The sequence below is a fragment of the Prunus mume genome, linkage group LG7 (genome assembly GCF_029339155.1).
Source record: "Prunus mume cultivar Tortuosa linkage group LG7, ASM2933915v1, whole genome shotgun sequence".
NCBI lineage: Eukaryota > Viridiplantae > Streptophyta > Magnoliopsida > Rosales > Rosaceae > Prunus > Prunus mume.
In genome coordinates, this window is record NC_142704.1 from 17,661,942 (window position 1) to 17,685,417 (window position 23,476).

At 35.2% G+C, this 23,476-nt stretch overlaps 3 protein-coding genes across 3 annotated transcripts; 2 read left to right on the plus strand and 1 right to left on the minus strand.

Moving 5' to 3' along the window:
* The first annotated feature begins 330 nt into the window (after positions 1-330).
* On the plus strand, positions 331-1,574 carry LOC103337067 (transcription factor MYB114-like). The gene is made up of 3 exons (XM_008240218.2): positions 331-722; positions 873-1,002; positions 1,142-1,574. Exons 1-3 carry the CDS (start codon positions 584-586, stop codon positions 1,485-1,487), a joined length of 615 nt encoding a protein of 204 aa, XP_008238440.1. The 5' UTR covers positions 331-583; the 3' UTR covers positions 1,488-1,574.
* Positions 1,575-3,651: 2,077 nt separating this feature from the next.
* Positions 3,652-9,801, minus strand: LOC103337068 (Exostosin family protein). Its single transcript, XM_016795512.2, is given in 7 exon segments — positions 3,652-3,916; positions 4,212-5,163; positions 5,999-6,347; positions 8,055-8,188; positions 8,271-8,338; positions 8,341-8,923; positions 9,642-9,801. Coding segments are annotated over 5 exon segments (1,632 nt in total). The 5' UTR covers positions 8,735-8,923; positions 9,642-9,801; the 3' UTR covers positions 3,652-3,916; positions 4,212-4,476.
* An 8,550-nt stretch (positions 9,802-18,351) lies between these two features.
* LOC103337069 (uncharacterized) lies at positions 18,352-23,199 on the plus strand. The gene is made up of 10 exons (XM_008240221.3): positions 18,352-18,584; positions 20,510-20,569; positions 20,695-20,734; positions 20,875-21,053; positions 21,184-21,222; positions 21,395-21,481; positions 21,650-21,710; positions 22,189-22,313; positions 22,711-22,802; positions 22,944-23,199. The coding sequence occupies exons 1-10, from the start codon at positions 18,537-18,539 to the stop codon at positions 23,056-23,058; spliced, it is 846 nt and encodes a 281-aa protein (XP_008238443.1). The 5' UTR covers positions 18,352-18,536; the 3' UTR covers positions 23,059-23,199.
* The last annotated feature ends 277 nt before the right edge of the window (positions 23,200-23,476 follow it).

A 23,476-nucleotide genomic window follows, 5' to 3' on the forward strand; every position in this document is an offset into this window, starting at 1 on the left:
ATCGCTTGTATTTTAAAAATAAAATAAAAGTAAAAAAACTTGTTCATGGTCTCAACTATATATATACATTTTTTTTCTTGAATAAATTTATGAAACAACATATAATTGGGTGTGTTTGGAAAGGACTGGTCTCTAAGGTCAGTATCTTTTCATTTCCATATTCAAGGATAAGAAAACAATATTTATGATGATATCAGATAATTGTACAGGCAAGAAATAAAGACCAACTTGAGTTTATAGGACACAAATATATATATATACATAATAAGATTTATATATTCTACTTCCCAGTCTAACACAATCTGCTCTAAGTCTTAACTGGTAGTTGGGATTTGAAGAGCTCTCTCTCTCTCTCTCTCTCTCTCTCTGAAGGGTAGCTAGATTGATGGACTGGCTGACTCTTCAATTTTCTTCTCAGAAAACAATACCAACCGAGCAGGATATAAACCCTTCTCTCTCATTGTAGCATCAACCGACAGTCAAGTCTTTCTCACTAATATCTCATCCAAGAGCAAATAAAACCCATCATCTCTCTGAGTCTCTCTATATCTTTCTTTCTTTCTTTCTTTCTCTGCTACACGACATGGCTCCAAAGAAGAATGAAGGATTGACAAAAAGAATTATGAACAAAGGCGCATGGACAGCAGTGGAAGATAGAAAACTTGCAGAATACATTGAGATTCATGGTGCAAAGAGATGGAAGACAGTGGCTTCCATAGCAGGTTAGTTTTGAGCTTACATAGTGAAAAACAAAAAACAAAAAACAAAAGGGTTAATTGAAGCCAATACACAAACCACATTAATTTCTTCTTGATTTTAACTAAACCTGGCTTCATTTGTTCAAATAATTCATTGTTGTATTGCTGCTGCAGGTTTGAATCGATGTGGGAAGAGTTGCAGATTGAGATGGTTGAATTATTTGAGACCCAACATTAAGAGAGGCAACATTTCTGATGATGAAGAGGACTTGATACTTAGGCTTCACAAGCTACTAGGAAACAGGTTAGTCATCATCCACATTTTTCGTGTCACATCAATTTGGACCCCACATTCAAATAAAATTAAACATCAATCTAAATTATTAGACCGTCTGATAAGGGAACATTTAGAATCTAACATACGACATACATGTATTGTGTAGGTGGTCTTTGATTGCCGGAAGGCTTCCTGGGCGAACAGACAACGAAATAAAGAACTATTGGAATTCTCATTTGAGCAAAAAAATCAATCATAAGGAGAAAACACTGCAGAATTCAAGAGCTCAAGAGACTGCTACACCTTCCCAGAAAGACAGCGGTACTGAGGGGGATGAAGAAGAAGGAGGAGGAAAAGAAAGTGTGATGAACAATTCGGATGTTAATTTCGATGTAAATGAGTTCTTTGACTTCTCTGCTGAAGGCTCCTATGGGCTGGAATGGGTGAACAAGTTTCTTGAGCTTGATGAAGACACCATGAATTACAGTGAAAAGGTCAGCAATATTATGTAGTTAGTATTATGTGTAGGCTCTAGTTTTTCTCTCATAATTGAGAAATGTAAGAAAGAAAGAAAAATAAAAATTGCCCAGTCTCTTGAATATATTTGTCCAGCCATTTATATTTATATTTTATAGGAGATAATTAATAAATATTTGTGAACACACGGAGCACTCAATGCCCCTGTTCTGTGGTATTGTGGCCAATGCAAACAAGCCAGAAGTACTATAATAAATATATATAGTATTATATTATTTGACAATCAAAGAGAATATCACTTACTTCAACTTAATATCTGTAGAATTGGAGCATTCAATTCAAAACTAATTGACAATATTTCATCAAGAATCATTTCGTTATGTAAAAATGTTCAAAATATGACTTGAGTTCATATTAAAAAGAGAACTAAATGAAAAAAATAAGCTACCTCATTTTGAACATTGGATCTAAATGTAAAACCTTTTTTCCTGATCATATTCTGAATCTAAACCTTAAACCCCAAATGTTGTTTAACCTTTAAATTTAAAAAAGACCAAATGTTTTCAGAGGAGATGCATATATATATATATATGGCTTTCGTTGAGGGATTCTTTAAATAAGTTTATTTGAGGGATACCCTTATAGGGCCCACTACGCATTGTATTTCACTAATCCAAATCGTCTACTTTGTAGATATTCATTTAAAGATCATCTCTACAAAAAGTACTTGAATTCGATATCATTTGACCATTGCAATGAGCGGTGGAATATTGTGAACTTCATCACTGGATCCATTTCGTTCCATTTGTTTGACCTCAACAGTGCCTCAATTAACTGTTAATAGTGTTTTTTCAGAACACGATCAATTGTCAATTAAATATTTATAGATGAGGACCTTCCTTCCAATGTCTTGATAGCCTGAGCCAACATAAATGTAAAGAGTCAACTTGTATAAATAAATAAAAACTTCAAAAGGTGTCTACTTGTATTAAAACAATACCCAACCCAACACTGTTCACGTTCTGTCCATGAAAACCCAGCAGACATCATGCTTGTTCAAGCCAAACATAGCATCTCCCGCTACTGCCGTTCATGCGACTGGATTAGATTTTAATTTTAAGAACTCTGGTCTGGTCTGGTGGATTCTTGCTTCTAAACTTGAGACGAAAAATGGCCGTTATGAAGAGGGTTAGAGGTTCACGGGGAAAATGAGACAAGATAAGGAGTGGCGGAGCCAAGAATTGTTGATGCAAGAGGCACCTTAGAGAATTAATTCAAGTTTTTTTTTGCTCTGTGATAATTTACTTTGTTATGAAGTTCTAAATTTTGGCATCCCTTAGCTTGTTACATATTAATAATTCGTTTCTATTGAACAAAAATATATAAGAATAGAAAATGGAAAAAGATTTGGTTTGACAAAAGTGAAGAATACACGTCAAAAACAAAAAGTCAGAATATAATCCAGTTTCACTCAGCTGCATCTACATTTTTTTAAATTACAATGGCATGCCAACATGGTATAATATAGTGAAAAATGGTCTTAACTTGCAAATAAGAAGTCTTAGGTTCGAACCCCCATGACATCTGAGTTATATGCATGTGTGTGAAAAACCCCCTCCCCTCTAATTTAAACTATCACTTGTACTCAAAAAATTATAATGACACTTTTTCAACGTAATTAAGATTCTGCATTTTGAACAGTCAATGTGCACTGTGATCAAATGTGTAGAAGGCGTGGACCAGTCTTAACCATACCAGAGACAGCTTCTAAAAAATTTCAAAATAGGCACACACAAAAAAACAAGAGTTGGTGCATGCTTCTAGCCAATTTGGTTAGAACTTTTCTAGAGGTACATTTCGCCATTATTGACATTGATATGTTGAACTGAGCCATCACAGAAGCAAAATGGAATTTTAGCTAATAAGTAGCCTCGGATAATTTGGAAACTTCCTTTCTTCATATTGTCCTGTATAGAGTGTAAATAGTTTGGTTTGCAATTAAGGATCAGTGCACGTTGGTTCCAAAAGGAGTTGCACGTCAGCATCAGCCAACGCCGTTACTATTGACCACACATTCTATACATACAGCTAGCGAGGAGAAAATCTTAGGTGTAATCAGTTGTATGTGATAGGTAAGTTTTTCTCTTCGACAATGGAAGATCAACCTGTAAATGCAGACAGTCCATATACAATTATACAAAATCCAACTATCTTGTATGTATGTATATGATAACCGGTTGTATGTATACAAAATGTTTGTTCCAAAATGATTTACATGTCAGCATCAACAACTATGAACTATATTCCTTAAAATGGAAAATTTGACTTGTATAATGAAATCATATAGGATTGTTTGTATAGGGGCAATGATTTTATTTTGTAATGTACCATCTACTTGAGCTTTATCTGGGTCCAATGAAATGTCACACAGAGCTATGGAGACTCCTTCGCCTTGTCATTTTTCCTGCAATGGATGAACAAGTACATTTGACAAATGGTTAACTGTCTGAGTAAAATTTTGTTAACAGTCATTTCACATATTTAACATCAAATGAAGTACTGAAAATAATTTGGAGAAGTTATGCTGTGGCTTTTGACCCAAAAAACTGAAAAGAAGTTGTGGTGGCTTTGATCTGGACCAAAAAGAAGCAACCCCATTACACAAAGTGACAATATGAAACCAGCATTGGCGTTAGCAGTCACAACAAAAACAGTAAAACATCATTTGCACTATTAGAGATGCATATTATTGAGCATACCTGCATCCCCACTTCTCATTTTGGCATCCACCCCCAGTCTTCCCAGAAAAAGTCCATCCATGTTTCAGTTCAAAGAACTTGGAACACTTTACCATGAAACCAGGCTGGAGGCACCAAATGCTGTTTGAAGTCCTTCATAAAGTCAACAGCCAAGTGCCTTAATGGACTTGCATCTTAGCCACTAGTCTCAACTCTAATCAGCTCCTTGTTCAAACTCAGCCTATTATAGAAAATCAATATCCATTAAGGACATGCTAAATACACACTAGGATTCCGGGATTTGGATCTGGTTCAACCTGCTAGACCAGATTGAATGCAGAATCATATGGAATAAATCATATCTGATTGGTCTGGGATTCCAAAGGAAATGCTTCTGCACCATTTTCACATTAATTTGCATAGTAAGGTATCTTCTCATGGGAATAGCCACTAAAATCTCTCTTAACTTGGGAATATCCTTCTCGGCCACGGCAACAGAAAATTTGCTCCAATCTAGCACATCACTCAAAGGAAGGGGGAAATTATCGGCAATAATCACTGGGACACATTCATAGTAGATGGACTCGATGATCCTTGGGCTGTTCACTTCATACCCCATTGGGCAAATACAAAATTTACTTGATTTCATATGTTGGATATAAGACATCTTTCGTGAGACTCTAAGGGGCAGAGGCCCGTAGATTTTCATGTCTTCATGTTTGTCCCGCCAGAGCTTGAGAAGTGTCGGGCGGACTCTTCCATGCATGTTTCCTGCAAAAAAGGCAAGGAGTGGGCGCTGTGATACTCTAAATCCACCAACATTTCTAAGAGGCCTCCTAGGGGTCCTAATGGTAGTTTCTGGAAGTGAAACATCCTTCCTGGCAACAAATATTCCTTCCGAGGTGTCAGCATTGCATAGAGCTTTTATAGTATTTTTGGTTAGTTCCTCATGGGCAGTTAACGTGTAAGGGCCCTGCAAAAGGTCAACAGAATGGAGGAATTTAAGTTTAAAATATTACCATGGCATCAACTTGTGTACACTAATTGGTCTTCATAATAATGGATGCTTAAATATCAGATATTAATTGAATAGATATTTACTTTAAAAAATAATTTTCAAATTGCAAACCAGGAAGCATCTTTCTCATACCTACAGATATGCACACACCTTTTCAGCTATTATGCTGACGTAGAAGCATTTCCAATCAAACTACGAAGAGAAAACATATACAATAAAAACTGCCAAGGAATTTGGAATTCTTTCTTATACTTCCTAGACAATTCAAATTTGATCACCATAGAAATCTTAGAAGTAAAAAAAACATAGAGAATAGTACAACAGACTATTACTCTTTCCAGACAGTACTCGAATATTATACTGCTATGATATAGGTGCATTGTCAAATGTAAAAGGAGGACATACATCATAATGGCTGTTACAGTATAATTATATAGCAATTTTACTATTTGTAAAATGGAAATATTTTACAACACAAAGGTGAAGCGTAGTTTGGAAAATCAGAAAAGTCAACTAGGTAACAAAACCATATAATTTGATGCCAGTAATGATTATTTCCAAGCAATGAGAAAACATTAAGCTATGTTAAAACATTACAGAATTTAGACTTGTGAAAAATTGAAGTTCAAGTGTACTGTGTAGTCTACTACTATGCTTTTGTGATGAGATTAATTCAGTGTGCAACTTACAGAATAAAAATGAATGTCTTCAATTCTTAAACAATTAATTACAGTAGCACAATCAAATTGGAAAGAAGCATGCTGTGGAAAGGAAGAACAGATTACTGTACCCAGTCATGGCAAGCAACAAGGAAATGATCTGACCCATGTGTCCGATTCCAGAAAGGATACTTCGCAGCAATCGTGTTTGTGTAGTCTCTTAGGAAAATTGAGAGTGGTTTCATATTATGTGAATTCGGTACATAAAGTGCCATCCCCAATTGGCGCATACTGTAAGGAAGATAAAATAAGTGGGCCTTTTCTGGATCCCTTGTGACAAACTGCCTGTTTTCCTCCATCAACTTCATGAACCATCCTTCAGAAGCATAAATTCCTCTGAGATGAGGTTGGTGAAAAATGGGCCTTGCTCCATCACGATATATGTAAACTTGAAGTATCAGTTCCATCAGTTCATAGCTCCTGAAATTAAGGCAAAATTATGGCTTTAAACGGTTCAGTAAAAAATGATTCTGATGGATCATTATCATAAGAACAGGAAGCCTGGTGAAATCAATGATTGAGTATATTGCCAGACATTCTAGCAACCATTGTTAGATATCTAGAAATACAAGTGAACATACACACAAAGAGGTATGATTTTGAAAAAGTAAAATAAATAACACTAACAATAAGTATTTTCCCATGTTTATATTGTACTGTCAGTTTTAACGAGTATTCTTGTGTCTGAAAGAGAGAAACAGTGTTAATAACATAGATGCTGGACAAAGTTATAAATTTTACTGTAATATATAATTTCATAACTGCTCAAAATATGCATGTTGTTCATGCATAAAAAAAACCTCATGATGAAAATATGGATTCCAATCTTGATAAAACAATGTATAAGTTTCTGAAGGAAAAGAGAAAGCATGCCATGGCTACATGTTTTAACTAATGAATTCCATTCCATAGCCATCTAAAATTCACGCGACTGAGTTGCTCTTGCTTCACCATCAATTTCACAAACAAGAGGACACAGTGTTCATCAATTATTGCAACTTTTGTATATACATCATATTTGTACAAGAAAAAGGAATTGAACCTGGCTAGAGCAATACAACCAAGATAGCTTGTGATCACAAATATTGTTATATACTGAAAGGAATGTGTTTCTAATAATAAGTCCAAATCTTTGGCAACATTAGTTAGGTAAAATCTTTGGTACCCAAATAATAAGTCCAAGTTTCTGAAAAAGAAAAAACAAATTGCTGCATGCTTTATCATCCTAGTGCTCTACTGTAACTCAACAAGAACATGTATGGCTCGTATAATAGATTCTTTAGACTCGTATAAATCTCAGATAAAGGGAAGGATGAGTAAATTTAAAAATGAACCCAACCAAGATTTAGAAAAGAAAAAATGCTTCTGAGTGGAGATACAATGGGACTTTATCAAAAGTCACATTATTTTAAAATTTCTGATACCTTATAATCAGAAGATTTAAATGTCTCAGGATCTTCAGGGCTTTTGCACCATGATATGATACATAGAGCTATTATAGAGAAGAAGAAAATGGGTAAAGGTTTCATACCGTTAGAGACAAGCCCAAATATGAATGACTAACAAAATTTTGCGACCAAGAACATGAAATGAATGAGGTTCATAGTACTGAGAAACTTAGAGATTCATGTGGTGAATAAGAAATTCAGAACAACTGAAGAACAGAACATGAGAACTAAGGGTCTTAAATATTTCTGAGAAATTTTAACAGTAAAATCCATCTTTAAATGTCTCTAAAATATTTCATTACATTCACAAAAGGATATGTAACATAAGTAACCTAATAGACAAAAATTAGGACAAGTTAAATTTGAGCCCAAAGACATCCTTGAACTCAATGTCACTGATACTAACTTAGCCAGACTGCACATGCAGATAAGATTTCCTTTAACCAGTACTATGCCCAACCACTCTTACCATTTGTATATCAAATCTTGCATGTAAACACTGCATATACCTAGTAGGTGGCCTATGAGCAAATATACTTTTTTTCACATGAAGGACTAAATGAACATCCACAATTCCTAGAAGTTTGTATTCAAAATATGTATCACACACACACTGGTGCGCATGTGAACGATTGACTAGGATGACAAAGGAAAAATGGTGATGGCATTGTGAGATTACCTTTTGAAAACAGAAACGTTTCGAAATATAGGGGCATATAGATCAGGATCATCCTCCATAACTGCTGGGGCATGCTCAACCTCTTTCTTTGCATACACAAGTGCCTCTTTTGGTGTCAAGGACCAAATGAATTTCTAAATACGTATGCCACAGTGTTAAGATCATTGGTAACATCTTTCTTTATCATAAACTCTATGAAAAAAGGAACAAGACTACCTGCATATGAGAAGGCACAGTTCTACGTGGAGGGGGAGGAGGAGGGACGACCTTTGACATGTTATCAACTTTGAATCTTTTCTTCTCCTTCTAGATTTCCCCCTAGGAGGAACTAAGGCTGCAACTGGCATAATTGGCACTGAGAGATTCAAATCAATAGGAGGATTTGGTGAAACAATGGGGGCACCAGAAATTATTTGCAATCTTTTGACCCTTGCCTCAGTAGAGGTCTTATTCAAGCTGAGGCTACTGTTCAAGGGTTTATCTGATGGAATTGCGACAGGCAGAGAGAGGAACCACATATCCAGAGGATCATTAAGTATAAACATTTGCAACATGACACAGGATGCTGTCATGATGGCCCCCGCAAAAAATATCTTTTTCCAGTCAATTTTATACCCGCCAAAGAGCCGGATAAATTCTTTCATTAGGATCACAGCAAGGCTCTCACATAAAGTTTTCATCTCATCATACTACAAGATTTCCACCTCGCCAACGTATAAAAAAGTGAATCCCCAGCAACCACGAGCTTATTAATCTACAATTCTCCTAAATGAGAGTCCAGGTCCAGAAATTTCAGCTTTCGTAACAAGGTCTGCCCAAATTTTCAAACTACCTACGTGTTTGATAATGTCCAAGCCTTATCCCTCTCTCTGAAAGGTGTAAACTCCACAAAATTTGGTAAATCAGCTTCCTAGTAAAGTATCAAAAAATGAGAGAGAGAGATTACAGAACTAGTCAAAATGACTATCATCATGTTTTTGCAGTGATCAAAGACAAAATTATGGGAAACCATAGATAGTTCTACCAGAAGTCAGAACACAACATAAATACCAAGTGATAATGAAACTAACTTTTACTTAGATTATAAAGCGGAGAGAAACCTAAAAAAATTATTCTTCGAAGTTTATGTTACAAGTTCCTAGCTCATGCTTTTGCAAAACCATAGCATGCATTGTCAGACTGAAACTACTTAGAATTTTTCATCAAATTCCAGTAAAAAACAACTTGAATTCACAACAATCAGATTACATCATGTTGAAAATCTTGCTAAGTATCAAAATCCAATAGTCTGGAGAAAACCCAATATGCTAAATTCAATTCTGCACAGTTTAAGAACAGAAAAAAAAAAAAAAAAAAAGAGCAATACTGTTCTTCATCTAATTCAAATAAAAAATACTACCTTTTTCGATCATTTTAGTTGTTTTTGGTTAGTTGTATTAAAAAGGGGTCCCTAACTGAAAAAATTTATCTTTTTTTCTTCTGGGTATTAAAGGAAATTCGAGTTCCAGAATTAGAAAAGCAATAGATTAACACAAGACCGAAAAGTAAAACAACATATAATGTTATGTATGTGGGTAGAAATCATACCTTGATCCAGTGAGCTAGAGCAGAGTCAGCTGAGCTAAAATGGGAACGAATCGAATTCGAAGAAGCTGATGGATCTAAGACACAGAAGAGAGAGAAAGGTTAGGGAGGGAAACAGAGAGAGAGAGAGCTCGCGAGACAGACGGTAACGGTTCTCGACTTTTGGTAATAAAAATAGACCTTTTGAATATTTTGACTAGTCAATCCGTCAAGTTCAACTGCTCAAACGACTACTAAATAAATAAATAAAACAATTAAATAAGAGGAGGGGCTAGTTAGCGACAGTTTAGCATTGCTAAACTTTTTGGCTTTAAGCTGTCAATTGTGTGTCAACCAAGTTAAGAATTAATTAAATAAAAGTCTTTAGACCAAAATAAATAAATAAAAATCATATTCATGCATCATATTCATTTTTAAAAAATACTTACGTGAAATGGAGATAGCATAATTTAGTTATTTATGGCTAATCATGACATACTACGCGTGATAACTTTTTCACGTATCAATATGTGATTAGCCGAATATAGAAAAATAGTATTATTCTCGTTTTATACAAGTTTTTCTGTTTTTTTGTTGGGTCAATGTCATTTGATGATATAATTGTATGAAATCCTTGAAAATGTGTGCTTAAAATAGTCACCAAAAGAATAAGTATATGAAAGGCTAGCTTTGCTAAGTTTAACTCAAAACTTGTAGGGAGCATGGCTTGGAAGGTGTCCCGAGTTGGGAGAGGAACTTGTTCTGGTGTTTGGTGATGCACAAGTGAAGTTCTATTTTCGAGATGTTTTAACGAGACTACATATTTTCATGTCGATATTATTGTTTGATTTATAAGGTTGAAGAAATTTCATTCACAATAAAAAATAATTAATTTTTTTTTTAATTTAATCGTTTGACTTCAAAAGATTACCCATCATACATTTTCTTTGATCGGTTTCTTTCTATATAAATTGTACATTCTTATTGGGAATATAATTAGAGAGGTAGTACATTCTTGTTTGAAAATATATATAGTCAACGATGTGTTCCTTCAATTTTGGTTGTCACCAAGAAATTGAAAAGGTAAATGCAACTGTCACTTGAATTTCAAAAGAGACAATATCTTCATAAATTGAGATCCTAAAAATATTGAAAATTGAAACAAACAGAATAATTTACAAAAGGGTATTATAGGAAGTAGAACAAGGAAATTTTAAAAATAAATTTTAAGAAAGGAATGTAACGTTAAGCTTTCTGGCATGAAGGTTGTGTTGTCTCAAGGTGACATATCAAGTGGAGATGCTCTTCACAATACGCCCACAACATTATTTGTCTTTTTTTCCCGACTAAATGTGAGCCTAATTAATTCATATAAAATAATTAATAAAAAGAATAATTTATTGTTGTCTTTGGATGTATCCAAGGTTGAAAAATTAAAAAAATCTCCAAAAATCCAATAAAAAAATATCCTTCAACCAATCAAGTATAATATGAATCAAATTTAGTCAATCCAAAAAGAGAGAGAGAGAGAGAGAGAGAGAGAGAGAGAGAGGCATTGCTTATTTCATGCGAAAAAAAGAAAGAAAAAAGAGAGGATATTAATGTCCTCTTAATTTATCCAATTGATAATGGTTTTATTTATTATTATTATTATTATTATTTGCTACAGGTCTAGCAAGGCAACAGGCATACACAAAAATATATTTCATTTGGAGTGGGCGGTCTTCCCTCGCAAATTGACACACTGTCGGGCTCAGCTTGCGAACATCTTAAACTGCATTCATCTTCCTTTCCTGGCCGGGGTGGCCCTCTTGGCTCGGGGCAATATGAACCATATATAATCTTTCTGCAACTGGGATCAGCCGACGTCACCCTTCAAAAACAAAACAATCAAATTTTCAAAATTACAATGACATTTTCGACATTTTTTTTTAAAATTTTTAGTAAAAGCAATTGGGGAGAGGTGTTTATACAAATGAATTGGGTGCCTCGGGGTTTCAAATCTCTACCCACATAGATAGAAGTGAAAGAGTTCAACCAACTAAGCTATACCCCGCATCCACATTCATATTTATCAAACAAGACATTGTCATGCATGCATCTGCCACATTATATAGAGACTAAAATTTGGGTCCACTCGAAATTTCATGCTTACCGTTTGAGTTATTTTCTTTGACAATCGCTTTCGTGAACATAGCTGACGAAAAAACAAAATCTTGAGTTAGTTATGCCAGTTGATATACGTAGAGATTTACAATGAGACGTTGAAAGTATATATATATATATATATACCTGAACCAAGAAGAACAAGGGTGATCAAAAAGTTGAGTTGCGGCAGCACCTTCGCCATCTTCACCTTACAACTAGTACTTTGGCAAAAACCGAAGAAAATAAGACCCTGACAGAGATAGCTTTGGACTCGTGGTTGTTGTTATGGTGGTGAGGTTGAAATGAATTTATAGAGTTGAAATATGAATTAATCACATAATTACTTGCAAGGATCAATATTTACATAACAAATCATGGTAATTCATTTTCAAAATGCTAAGATCATGTCTAACCAGATTTTTTTTTCTTATGCGCCAAATGTATAATTAGATTTCTTGTATGAAAAAAACAATGTAACAAATCAGATTGACTTATTTCCATGTACTATATGATCTTATAGCAGTATTTGCCGATATCATTAGTAGCCCATCATTCATGGCCAAAAATAAGCATGTAGAAATTTCAAGAATAATAGGCATTGCCATAATTTGCATTTTTGCCTATTTATGGTCAAAATATGTAATCTAGAAATTTCAAGAAAGTATCTTGTTGTGTATGTCAAATGGAGGAAAAAATCTAGTAAATCGTTGGAGATATTATCATGATTTTATGGGATAATTCTTATAGAAATTGTCTTTGATTTGCTTGAGACACAAGATAGCATATTTTTGGGAATGAATTGAACTTCATGCAATGCCAAATTTTTGGGAAGTTTCTTATTATATACTTATTTAGTAATTGCAAAAGGCAATAATGCCAATGTGCCATGAGAGTTTGAACCCAATAGGGGCTCTAGCAAAAGGTACCACCAGACACCCAATCACAGCAGAAGACATGTTAGTAGGGCGAATAGGTTGTCTTTGACGTAGGCGAAGGCCATTGCCTCTGATAAGCCGAGTGTCCTTGTACGACTACTTTGTCCTGCGGCATATGCTAATCTAATAACGCGATCTAGGAAGGGTGGCTTTGTTGCCTTTATTTTGATCTATTGCTGAAGCAAAATGAAAAGGACAATTGGCCGATCCCCGTGGCCAGCGGTTTCCGTAAGGGTAATGGTGGGCTTTTTTTTAGCGAGATCTATCTTTCCAAGTTTGAATTTTTGTTAATTTCTTCTAGCTTGGAAATTTGGTAGATCCATTGTTGCGATGGATGACTACTAGAAATCCCTGCCTTGATCGTTTTCGGAAAGTGCCTTCTCCTTTTTGTTTGGTTTAAGGCGTGAGAGGGGACGTGGAACTATTACTATGATTCTCATTATTCTCATTTCGTTTTCTACTAAAAAGAGGAACACGGGGAAAAAAAAAAGTTTAAAAAAAGTGCAAAGAGGCGATTCATGACTCTAGCATAAAAAAACATCACATTAATCCCTAAACTGTGGATGATTGAGACAACTCTAAGATCTTGTTTGTAGTTTTAGTTTAAAATGTTGTACTCATTGGTTTTGCTGAGAAATATTTGAGAGAAGGATAGTGCACCATTAGTTGAACCATGTCTCTTGGATCTCTTGGAAAACATTTGGGTTAAGGGGGCTATTGTTTACTTGAGGCATGGTTTTAGCCCTGGGGAGCTCATTAGTAGTCTGACTTTGAGAAGAAAATGGCGGGAAAGAACTCAGTTAAAAGCATGCCAGCAATCCCACCCACAACGAAAAGAAAAACAGTCTCTACACTGCCGCGTCAAGCTAGGCTCTGAAACCCCTTCTCCCAAAAGAGAGAAGAAAAGCGATATTAACAACAAGACGAGTAGTCTGTACTGCAAGCAATAACATAAGTGGTACCGCAAGTCGTACGTTTAACAATTATTATACTAAAAAAAGTGATAATGCAAGAAATGATTGCTTAATTACGATGAATATAGTCCTTAGAGATGAGACAAAGTCCCCCAGGACAACTTTCTTTATAGAAGATGCGACTAGCGCATTGTATTGGTCGGAGGGGACTCAAGCCCTCATCAATTGAGAGGAATAAGCCCCTCGCCTCACTCGTCAACTGTTATCATGACCTTTCGATTCTCCCTGAATTGGAGGATCACCTTTGACATGCTCCACATTATGTTGACTTGTAGAAAAATTCTTTTGTTGTACCTTCTACAAAGAAAAGTATGAGCTTCTACCATGTAGAAGGCATTATAACTAAAGTACGTGACCTCAAAAATCAACATCTATATTTTGTCGCTACCCTTTTAGTCCTTTCAATGTTTATCTTCTTGCATGAGAATGATTAGTGCTTTCGTTCACTAAGCTAATCGAGTTGCTCATGGGAAGGAGCATGTGGGCGAGAAGGACCTTTATTCATCTTCGAACGGAGCTCGAATTGAATCTGCCCCCGTGTTTACTTTTTTGATTATGTGTGACCTTCTCATCAACATATGTTTCCCGAATAACCATTCATTTAACGAAAAATTTGCGCTTGTTAGCAGCTGAATCAATCTCTCCTCTTGCAGTAGGCCTCTTTTCTTTCCCTCACTGGCATAAAGAAGGGCCCATTTCACTAGCTCTTCTTCTGTGAGAATAAATAGAGGGGTGCGTTTTCCCTTTGAATGAGTAGATTTTCCGGCCCATGTGCCCCCCCTTTATTAAATGCTCTTGAGGTTCGAAAAGAAGACTAAGTGGACATGAGGCAGGGAAGTTAAATTACAGAAATGATAGTCGTGAACTGGTATAGCGACATCTGCCTACTTTGGTTACTCCTTATTGTGATCCCTCACTCTGGGCTAAGAGAGTCTCTTAAGTGCTAGCGTAGCGGGAGAGAAAATAGCAATGAACCTTATCTAAACTATAAGTTCTCTCCTACCTAGAGCTCTCTACGAGAGGAAAACGGTATAGGCAAATTGACGCATCTGAGCAAGCATGGAATACTTAGTGCTTGGAATATGAAAGCTATGAGGATTGGGGAAGAGAACAGGTCCAGGAGGCCTAGATATTGTGACAGGACCAGCCCCGAATTCCTCAGGACTAGAAGATCCTTGATGATGATATTGATATGAGAGCTGGCAGTCTCTCCGGTACTATAGTGATCGGACTCGAGAGTCCTTAATCATTGACATGTAAATAAGGACCTGGAGTTCCTTGATGATGTAATAGTACAATATTGGTTAATATGCCGTACACATGAAAAATAACTATACTGGCAAATGTACTATATGCATGAATAGACATATATTCATGACTTGATGAATAGTACTGTATACATGAATAGTGATGTATACATAAACCATTTTGGGTCAACCATCACTATATACAAAAGGGAACCTGTAGTTCCTTAAACTCATGGATGAGCAATTAAATGAGATGCTAGAAGTTCCTCAAAATATGGAAAATTATTTAAGGGCTTGAAGTCCCGAAATATGTACAGAAAATTGTAAAAATGTCCATACCATGAGAGTATGTGACTTTGGCATGAAGTTCAAAATCTAACAGTGTTGAGAACCTGAAGTTCCAACAATTAAATGGACAACCCTTGAAAAGGACTTATGTTCTCAAAGCATGATCATCTAAATATGGATGGTTATTCAGATGCAGATTGGGCAGGTAATGTAACATATAGAAAATCCACATCGGGTTACTTCATATTCGTTGGAGGTAATTTGGTGACATAAAGGAGCAAGAAACATAATGTAGTAGCTTTATCCAGTGCAAAAGCCGAGTTCAGAGGCACTACTAAAGGGATTTGTGAACTTCTTTGGTTAAGAAAGTTGTTTACTGAACTTGGATATAAACCTACATCTACAATGAATCTGTTTTGTGACAACAAGGCTGCTATAGCCATTGCATAGAATTCGGTTCAGCATGACCGTACTAAACATGTTGAGGTAGATCGACACTTCATCAAACAGAAGCTTGAGGCTAAAGTGTTTCAATTTCCTTTTGTGAAATCCGAGGATCAATTGGTGGATATTTTGACAAAGACGATTTCCAGTAAAGCATTCCACAATTCACTGGATCAATTGGGCATTGGCGACATCTATGCACCAACGTGAGGGGGAGTGTTGGCGTGACTTGTGGATATTAACTTACTTTCCTTACACCCCAAGAATTCATATTATAATTATAATTGATTTACTTTAATTCTTGATTTCCTATTGTAAATAGATTTAGGAATTTATTATTTACTTGCCCATTCAGGTTTCGTTGTATTATAAATATGACATCCTACAAGGAAAATAATATATAGAAAATTCTCACAAACAAATATTCTCTCATAGTTTTCATATTTTAGCAGTGTGTCCCTTGTGTAATTGTTTGCATTTTTATTTGAATTTATTCTTTTGTGTATTCTGGAATTTTTGCTTACAGGATTGTTACAGTATTTTAATCATGTCGTGGTGTTTGAGTATTAAGAAACAGATCAGTTGGCCATTCTAGTGAATTTCAGCTTTGTTTGCTGCGAGATACATCTTACAACACCTTTTTGCACCTATTCTCCACTGCCGTTACCCCCCATATAATTAGCTACGAAAAAAAAACATATCAACGATTACAAAATAATAATATTCATATTCTGAACTAGAAAATCAAAACAATGAATTGTACAAAATTACCATGACACAAAGTTAGAGGAATGTCATACTCAGGTGAATATGATGATATAATGTTTTACTCATTGAATTTGGATTCACTCAGAATCACATTCATATTTATCAAACAAGACATTATATGAGGGAGTGTATGTATCTGCCATATTATTTAGAGAACAAAATTTGAGTCTACTCGAAACTTCATTCGTATTTATTATCTGAGTTACTTCGTTTGATAATCGCTTTGGTGAACATGACTGATTAAAAACCACCAACATGATAGTCAATAAAAACTTGAGTTAGTTAGGCCAATTGACATACATGGAGAGTTACAAATATATATACCTGAACCAATTGATATGCTAGGGTGATCCAGATTTTTTTGTCTTTCTTTTGGGTCAAATGTCTAATCAGATTTCTTGTATAAATTTTGATATCAAATCAGATTTACCTTCTTTCCTTTTCTTTCTTCTTTTCTTTTCAAGGACACTTTCCATTTAATATATGATCTGATAACAATATTGTCAACTCCATAAGTAGAATTCTATAGTGAGCGTCTTATTCTGTAGTAGAATTCTACATGATCAAATTAATTAGATGTTAGATCAAATTGGTTAGTTTAATTCAACGGTTAAAAAATACTATAAAATGACTCGTCTGTACGCACATATATTAGACTCGTAAACAAGCAAATTACATATTGGGTCTACACACCTATTAAAAGTCCAAACAATATGTAAGTAGACGATAAGGCCCAACAGAGTTATCCTCAAGCTAACTGGTTACAACGGTTGGTTAGTGGAGATTCCATCACTCCATGCATTAAGCAATTAATGAGTTGATAAATGAGGGTTACTAGTCTTTCCGCACACGCTTTTGCGTTTGCAAGAAGCTTTTTATTTTATTTTATTTATAAAATTAAAAAAATTAAATTTATTTCAGAAATAAAAAAGATAATAGGTAGTTGTGTTCCATAAAAATAAGATTCATTATCTAATTTTTATTTTTTTAATATAAAAAAGTGTGAATTTACCATATTATCTTCATTTAATTAATAATTTCAATTCTTAATGTTTGTATTACCCAATGACATTTTCTAATATTTTGAATGTTTTACCATTCTCTGTCTTTTGCGTTATATATATAGATTCAATCCAATTATGCACCCTTCCTGCCATAACTCATAAGGATATATCATATGAAGTTACAACAGGCAGGAGATTAACTTTACAATTGTCAACGGGTCTAGCCCAATAGAAAAGAGTGCAAAACACGAGGTTTTAGGTTCGAACCCTCACAACATAATTTGTGTGCATCTGTGAGAAATCCCCCTCTCTCTAGTTTAGACTATCTTTTGTACTTAAAAAAATAAATTAAAAAAAAACTTTACAATTGAGCCCCCATTGGAGCTGCTAATTAATTAAGATTAATTAATTGGTCATCCCAAGAGGCTAGTCCTTAACACAAATTCTTATTGAAGTTATAGAATGGGGTGTTCTCGTAAGAATGAGAAGTTCAAATACAAAAAGTCTAAAAAAGAATTTCAGAATTCTGAAAAGAAAGAAAAAAAGAAGAGAGAATTGAAACCCAACTGAAAGAGCAATTTCTATAAATAAATAAATAAAGAGCAATTTGCCAGACACGGTGTCGTTGAGAGTTGGGACGACTGGCAAAATGTGAACACGTCGAGATTTGTCATTCCATTCAATCAAACTCCGCCACGTCAGATAAGTCAACGAGTGCACATTCCACTAACCCAGACTGACAAAATTGCCACTGTCAAAACTATAGAGTGCTTCCACCTAAAGGCGTAATAAAACTTCCAAGAGAAGGTTAATTCAGTCACTTCAAGTTATTGAAATTTGTCGCACTAGTATTTATTAGGCACAGATACATCACGGAAATTTATTTATTTATTACTGTACCCCTAAAAAGGCGGTATAAATAAACAAAGAAAAATAAAAGACCAGAAGAAAAATGAAATTGGTTTTTGGTTCGTAAAATAAAAGAACAGTGGGCAAAATCAAATGCCGTAGTGAGCAGTTGTCGAAATTGCCAAATTGAAGGATTTGATTTCATCAATTCTGCTTGATCTTCGTCCATTCAGAGCTGATCATCTTCCTCTGCGGTTTCGCCATGGCTGCACCGTTTTTCTCGACGCCTTTTCAGCCGTACGTGTACCAGGTACTCTTTTCCGTCTCTCTACAGTTCTTATTTTGTGTTTTTAGAGAACATTAATTTGGTATTTGACATCTGTTTGCTTTGCGAGAAAGCCTGAGAAAGATAAAAAGTTGATTTGTGTCCGCATCTGTTATGTGGGTCAATTCAGTTGATTGCTTAATTGCAGAGACTGAATGAAGCATTGGATTTTTCAGCTCATTATTTCGGGTTTTTAGGGGTTTTTTTTTTGGGGGGGTTAAATAGCTAAGATTGATCCGTGCGCATCAACTGTACTGTTGTGCGTATTTACTTGCAAAGTCTAATTCAATGTTTAAGATTTGTTTAGCTAGTGTTCAGTGTATAGATATGTAGATGCGTCTGCCTTTGGCTAGGAAGAAATGATGGGTACACGGGTTTAGTAGGAAAATATAAAATGCAAGTAGACAATAAGTTGAATGCCATAAAAGGTAGATTGGCATGGATTTGCTCCATGGAAATGTTGATATGATAAAAGTTCTGATCTTTGACTGTATGGCTCACGTGCATGATCTTGAAACTCATATTCCAACTTGAGCGATCCAGATTTGGGTGGTTAGAGGTTCATTATGGAATTAACATGTCGGTTGCATTGACGTGCCTAATTATTTGAAGTCAGGTGAGGTGATAGATACTGCTGCATGCATGGTTTGATTGTGCCACCATTAACCGATAACTTCTTCCCCAAACCTAGATACTCAGCCACTTGTTAGTGACTTGTTATGGAACCAACACATTGACTTTGGGGCAAGCTAAGCTCAACTGCACACTGGGACTGGCATCTAGCTCCAGGAACATATAGATAATTATTTGACGAATTGCCAATCACTGGTGCATGGGAGTGTCAAAGAACTCTTTGGGAAATTGTTATTTCCAGAACAGAAATCAAACATAAATTAGCATCTTTGAATGCTTTTGGACTCAGAGGAACAAAGTTGTGCATGCACAGAGCCACAAACTATAAAGTCATGTAACTCATGTTGTGTCTGTATCTGAGATAATGGAGTATGTGCTAGTCAAGTTGGGTTTTTCAAAATACTTTTATGGAATTATGTGCATGATGATTATGATGCAGTTGAATTGGGGAAATCTTACAAATTTTGGTTGAGACATTCTTGTGCTAAGACTTTTATTCAAATTGACAATTATGTTCGTTTCTTGAATCTTGTATAGCCATGGTTTCTATAAAAGAACTGCTTTACCGTTGTTAACTTTGTCAATTATTTAAGAGACATGAAGCATACTCTAGTTTACGTTGCATTTGCTTTTCAAAGAGTTTATATGTAAATCACATATCCCTTCTATACTATGTTTTTGAGGAAATAGGATTTGGGAAAAGAAAGGGAAAAGAAACTGAAGAAAGGTACCATACAGTGGGGAATCTGTAACTATGCATTTATATTTCTACAAGTACCACCAGCACTACTATGAAGAACAATGGTGACTGGATATTTAATTGTATAGCGTTATTAACATATGCGGTAAACCAAGATACATGTTCTTTAAGATTTTTATTTCTTCCTAATAGGTCTCCGAAAATTGCTCCTACTGGGAAATCTGGTGAATAGTGAGACAAACTTTGAATTGAATACTTTCTGTCGCAAGAAACCTTTTATTTTTTTGTTCTTTTTTTCGTGTTTAGAGGATTGTGTTCACTTATTTCCAATTTTTTTTTTTGGTCGAAACTTTGTAATTTTGATACATGGTAATCTATAATACATTTTGAATTGAAATGTCTCATTGTTGGTGGCTATTGGTAGTTATCTTTTGTTTATGCCCATTACTCTGATTTATGGTATCTGGTTTGCTTTGTTCGAATTTAATTGTGTGTAGCTTTACAACAAAATAAAGTTGGATTGTGCATTTACTTAACAGTCTATGATGTTTGTGTAATGTTCTATATTGTACTGTAGAGTCAACAAGATGCTGTGGTACCTTTTCAAATTTTAGGAGGTGAAGCTCAACTGGTTCAGGTATATGCTATAAGCATCCCAACCTATATTATTGTGTGTTTGTGTGTGTGTCTCTATTTTCTCCTGCATCTTCAAATTGCTTTTTCTCACTAACCTTCTTCTGTCTGTGATTCTTGTGTTATCAGATAATGTTGAAGCCAGAAGAAAAGGTTATCGCGAAGCCTGGTAAGTTGCAAGCCTGGGCTTTTACTTTTTATAATGTGCATTATAATTGCCACAATCAAGTTGTCCTTTTTCTGCGAACTTAGAGAACATGTAATTTCTTGTTACTATTGCTGTGCAACTGATGAATGAATAAATTTTAGGTTCAATGTGCTTCATGTCTGGGTCGATCGAGATGGAAAATGTTTTTGTTCCTGAAAATGAAGGAGGCATGTGGCAGTGGCTTTTTGGGAAGACAGTCAGCAGCATAACTTTTCGTAATGCTGGTCAAGGTGATGGGTTTGTCGGGATTGGCGCACCTACTCTTGCAAGAGTTCTCCCGGTTTGTGATTTTAAGCATTCCATATTTATGTGGATAAGGCATTTAAATTAATTTTTGTGTTGCTCTTGATCAAACCACGGTATATAACTTAATTTAGTTTTGGTCACCTGTGCTTTTCTTCTTTTTACAGATTGATTTGGCTATGTTTGGTGGAGAGATTTTGTGCCAGGTATATAACTTGTCCGTCTCTGGTTCATTGAGTAATTGTTTCCCGCCAGTTTTTGTTATTCTCCCAATTTTCAATACACAATTTAGGATACTCCACGCTTTCTATTAGAATCAAATCATACTTGTGTTCATCAGCTGGGTTTTTTATGGGACTTCATTTCTACCTTTTGTAGCCAGATGCATTCCTTTGTTCTGTCAGTGATGTTAAAGTCAGTAACACAATTGATCAAAGGGCACGTAATGTTATTCCTGGTCCAGAGGTGAGATATTGGGGGAGTTTCAGAAATGCTTCTTTTTTGTTTGCTTTGCTTGCTCCTACAATCAACCAATTTATCTTTTCCTTTTTTCAAATTTGTCTCTTCAATTCATTTCTCAGAGCCATTTATATTATCTTTATCTATCTAACTTCCGTGTTAATATTACTATAGGGATTTCTAAGACAGAAGCTGTCTGGCCGAGGTCTCGCATTTATACTTGGAGGTGGATCTGGTATGCATTTCTTGATGCAATAATAAGTCTTCAAATTTCAGATTCAGCCTATTAAGAGTTTGGGACTGCCCCAAATTATGCAGAGAACTTTGATTTCTAGCATTAAGTTGAAGGCATTTTATGCAATCTAAGGTTTAAATTTTCTTAGTGGTTCATTTCCATGTTGTGCTGTGTTTCCCATATCCCGTTCAGTTGTTTTCTTGGTTTCTGAATATCAATTTAAATGTTCAGGTTCATGTATTTGCCAAATCAGATTACTTTTTTTTTTTCCTACCCTTCTGCTTTCTGTTTTTGCTCTAACTTGTTGCCTTTGGATTCTAAACTATACTGTTTTATAGTTTCTTTTTTCTATTATGAGAAAATAAAGTTAAAACATCAATCCCTTCTTGGAAAAATTGAATTAGTTGGGATTAAGTTATTGAGGGAATTATGATCCTCAGACTAACCTTAGAGTCTTTATGGTTTCTCCTTTTGCTAGTTGTACAGAAAAATCTTGAGGTGGGCGAAGTACTATCTGTTGATGTGTCTTGTATAGCTGCCGTGACTGGAACAGTCAATATCCAAATCAAATTCAATGGTACCATGAGAAGAGCACTGTTTGGCGTAAGTTGCTTCAATTTCTTGAAATTTGCACTCTTTTTTCTAGTGCTTGTATTTCTACCACGTAGTTGGCTTGTATTACATTCGCAAAGGTCCAGAGCACTTCCTTGTATTAATATGGTGGGCTGCCAGTGCCAGCGACAAGAAAGATTCAGGAAGTGCTTGGACTACAGAGATAACCAAATTAGCATGATCCTTGTTTAGTTGCAAACTATTCTGTGCTGAAAAAGTGTTTTTCATTGTAAATAAAGTTATTATTGGATCCCCACTTCCATGTTGAAAACCCCGATCTAACATGCTTTCTGCCTCCCAAATTTTATATCTTAGTTCTGAACTATGTTATTTCTTTCTGTTTCCAATTTCCATGAATCAAGTTTTTCTAACAGTTGTCAAATCACAGAGTGACAATCTGGTAACGGCTGTTCTAACCGGACCAGGCATCGTCTTCATTCAGAGTTTACCTTTTCATCGATTTTCTCAGCGCATTGCCAGGTAACATTTTCTTGCAAACATAAATTCCGTAGCATAGTCAAGAACTTGAGCTGAATTAGTTTCTTTTTATCCTCCGTTTTCTTCAATTTCATTTGTTTATTTTCAGCTTTAACAATTAGAAAGTGTGGTCTTGGTTTACAGGGCGGTTACATCCCCAAACATGAGGGAAAATCCAAAGTTCTACGTGCAGATAGCCATTTTCTTTTTTCTGGCATATGTTGTGATTGTATCTTCCTTAATCTTGACTGATGTATGAATTTTACGTTTTTTTTTTCTTTTTCATCTCCTATCTACAGAGATACCAGTATCATATCCGTTCTTTTTCGTCAATGGCTGCTGTAGTTTGATTCGATTTCGATATAATCAGATCAATAGAAACAGAGGATTTTAGATTTTATTTTTTTCTTCTTTCACTTGGGTTTCTATTGTCTCCTGTCTTAAATTCTCAGTCAATCCTTGGCCTGAAGTGTTCCTGGCAAATCAGTATTAAGTTGTAAATTAAAGCCTTGTGTTAATTTATTTGGGTTTCCATTTCCCCAGCTGTCCTCATGAGAATGCTTTTCTAACATCCTCTTCTTATGTACGTTTATACATGATGGTAAATTTTATAGTTCTTAAGATTCAATGATAAGGAAAACTTGCAATACGTGAGACGTGTTACTTGGTTAATTATG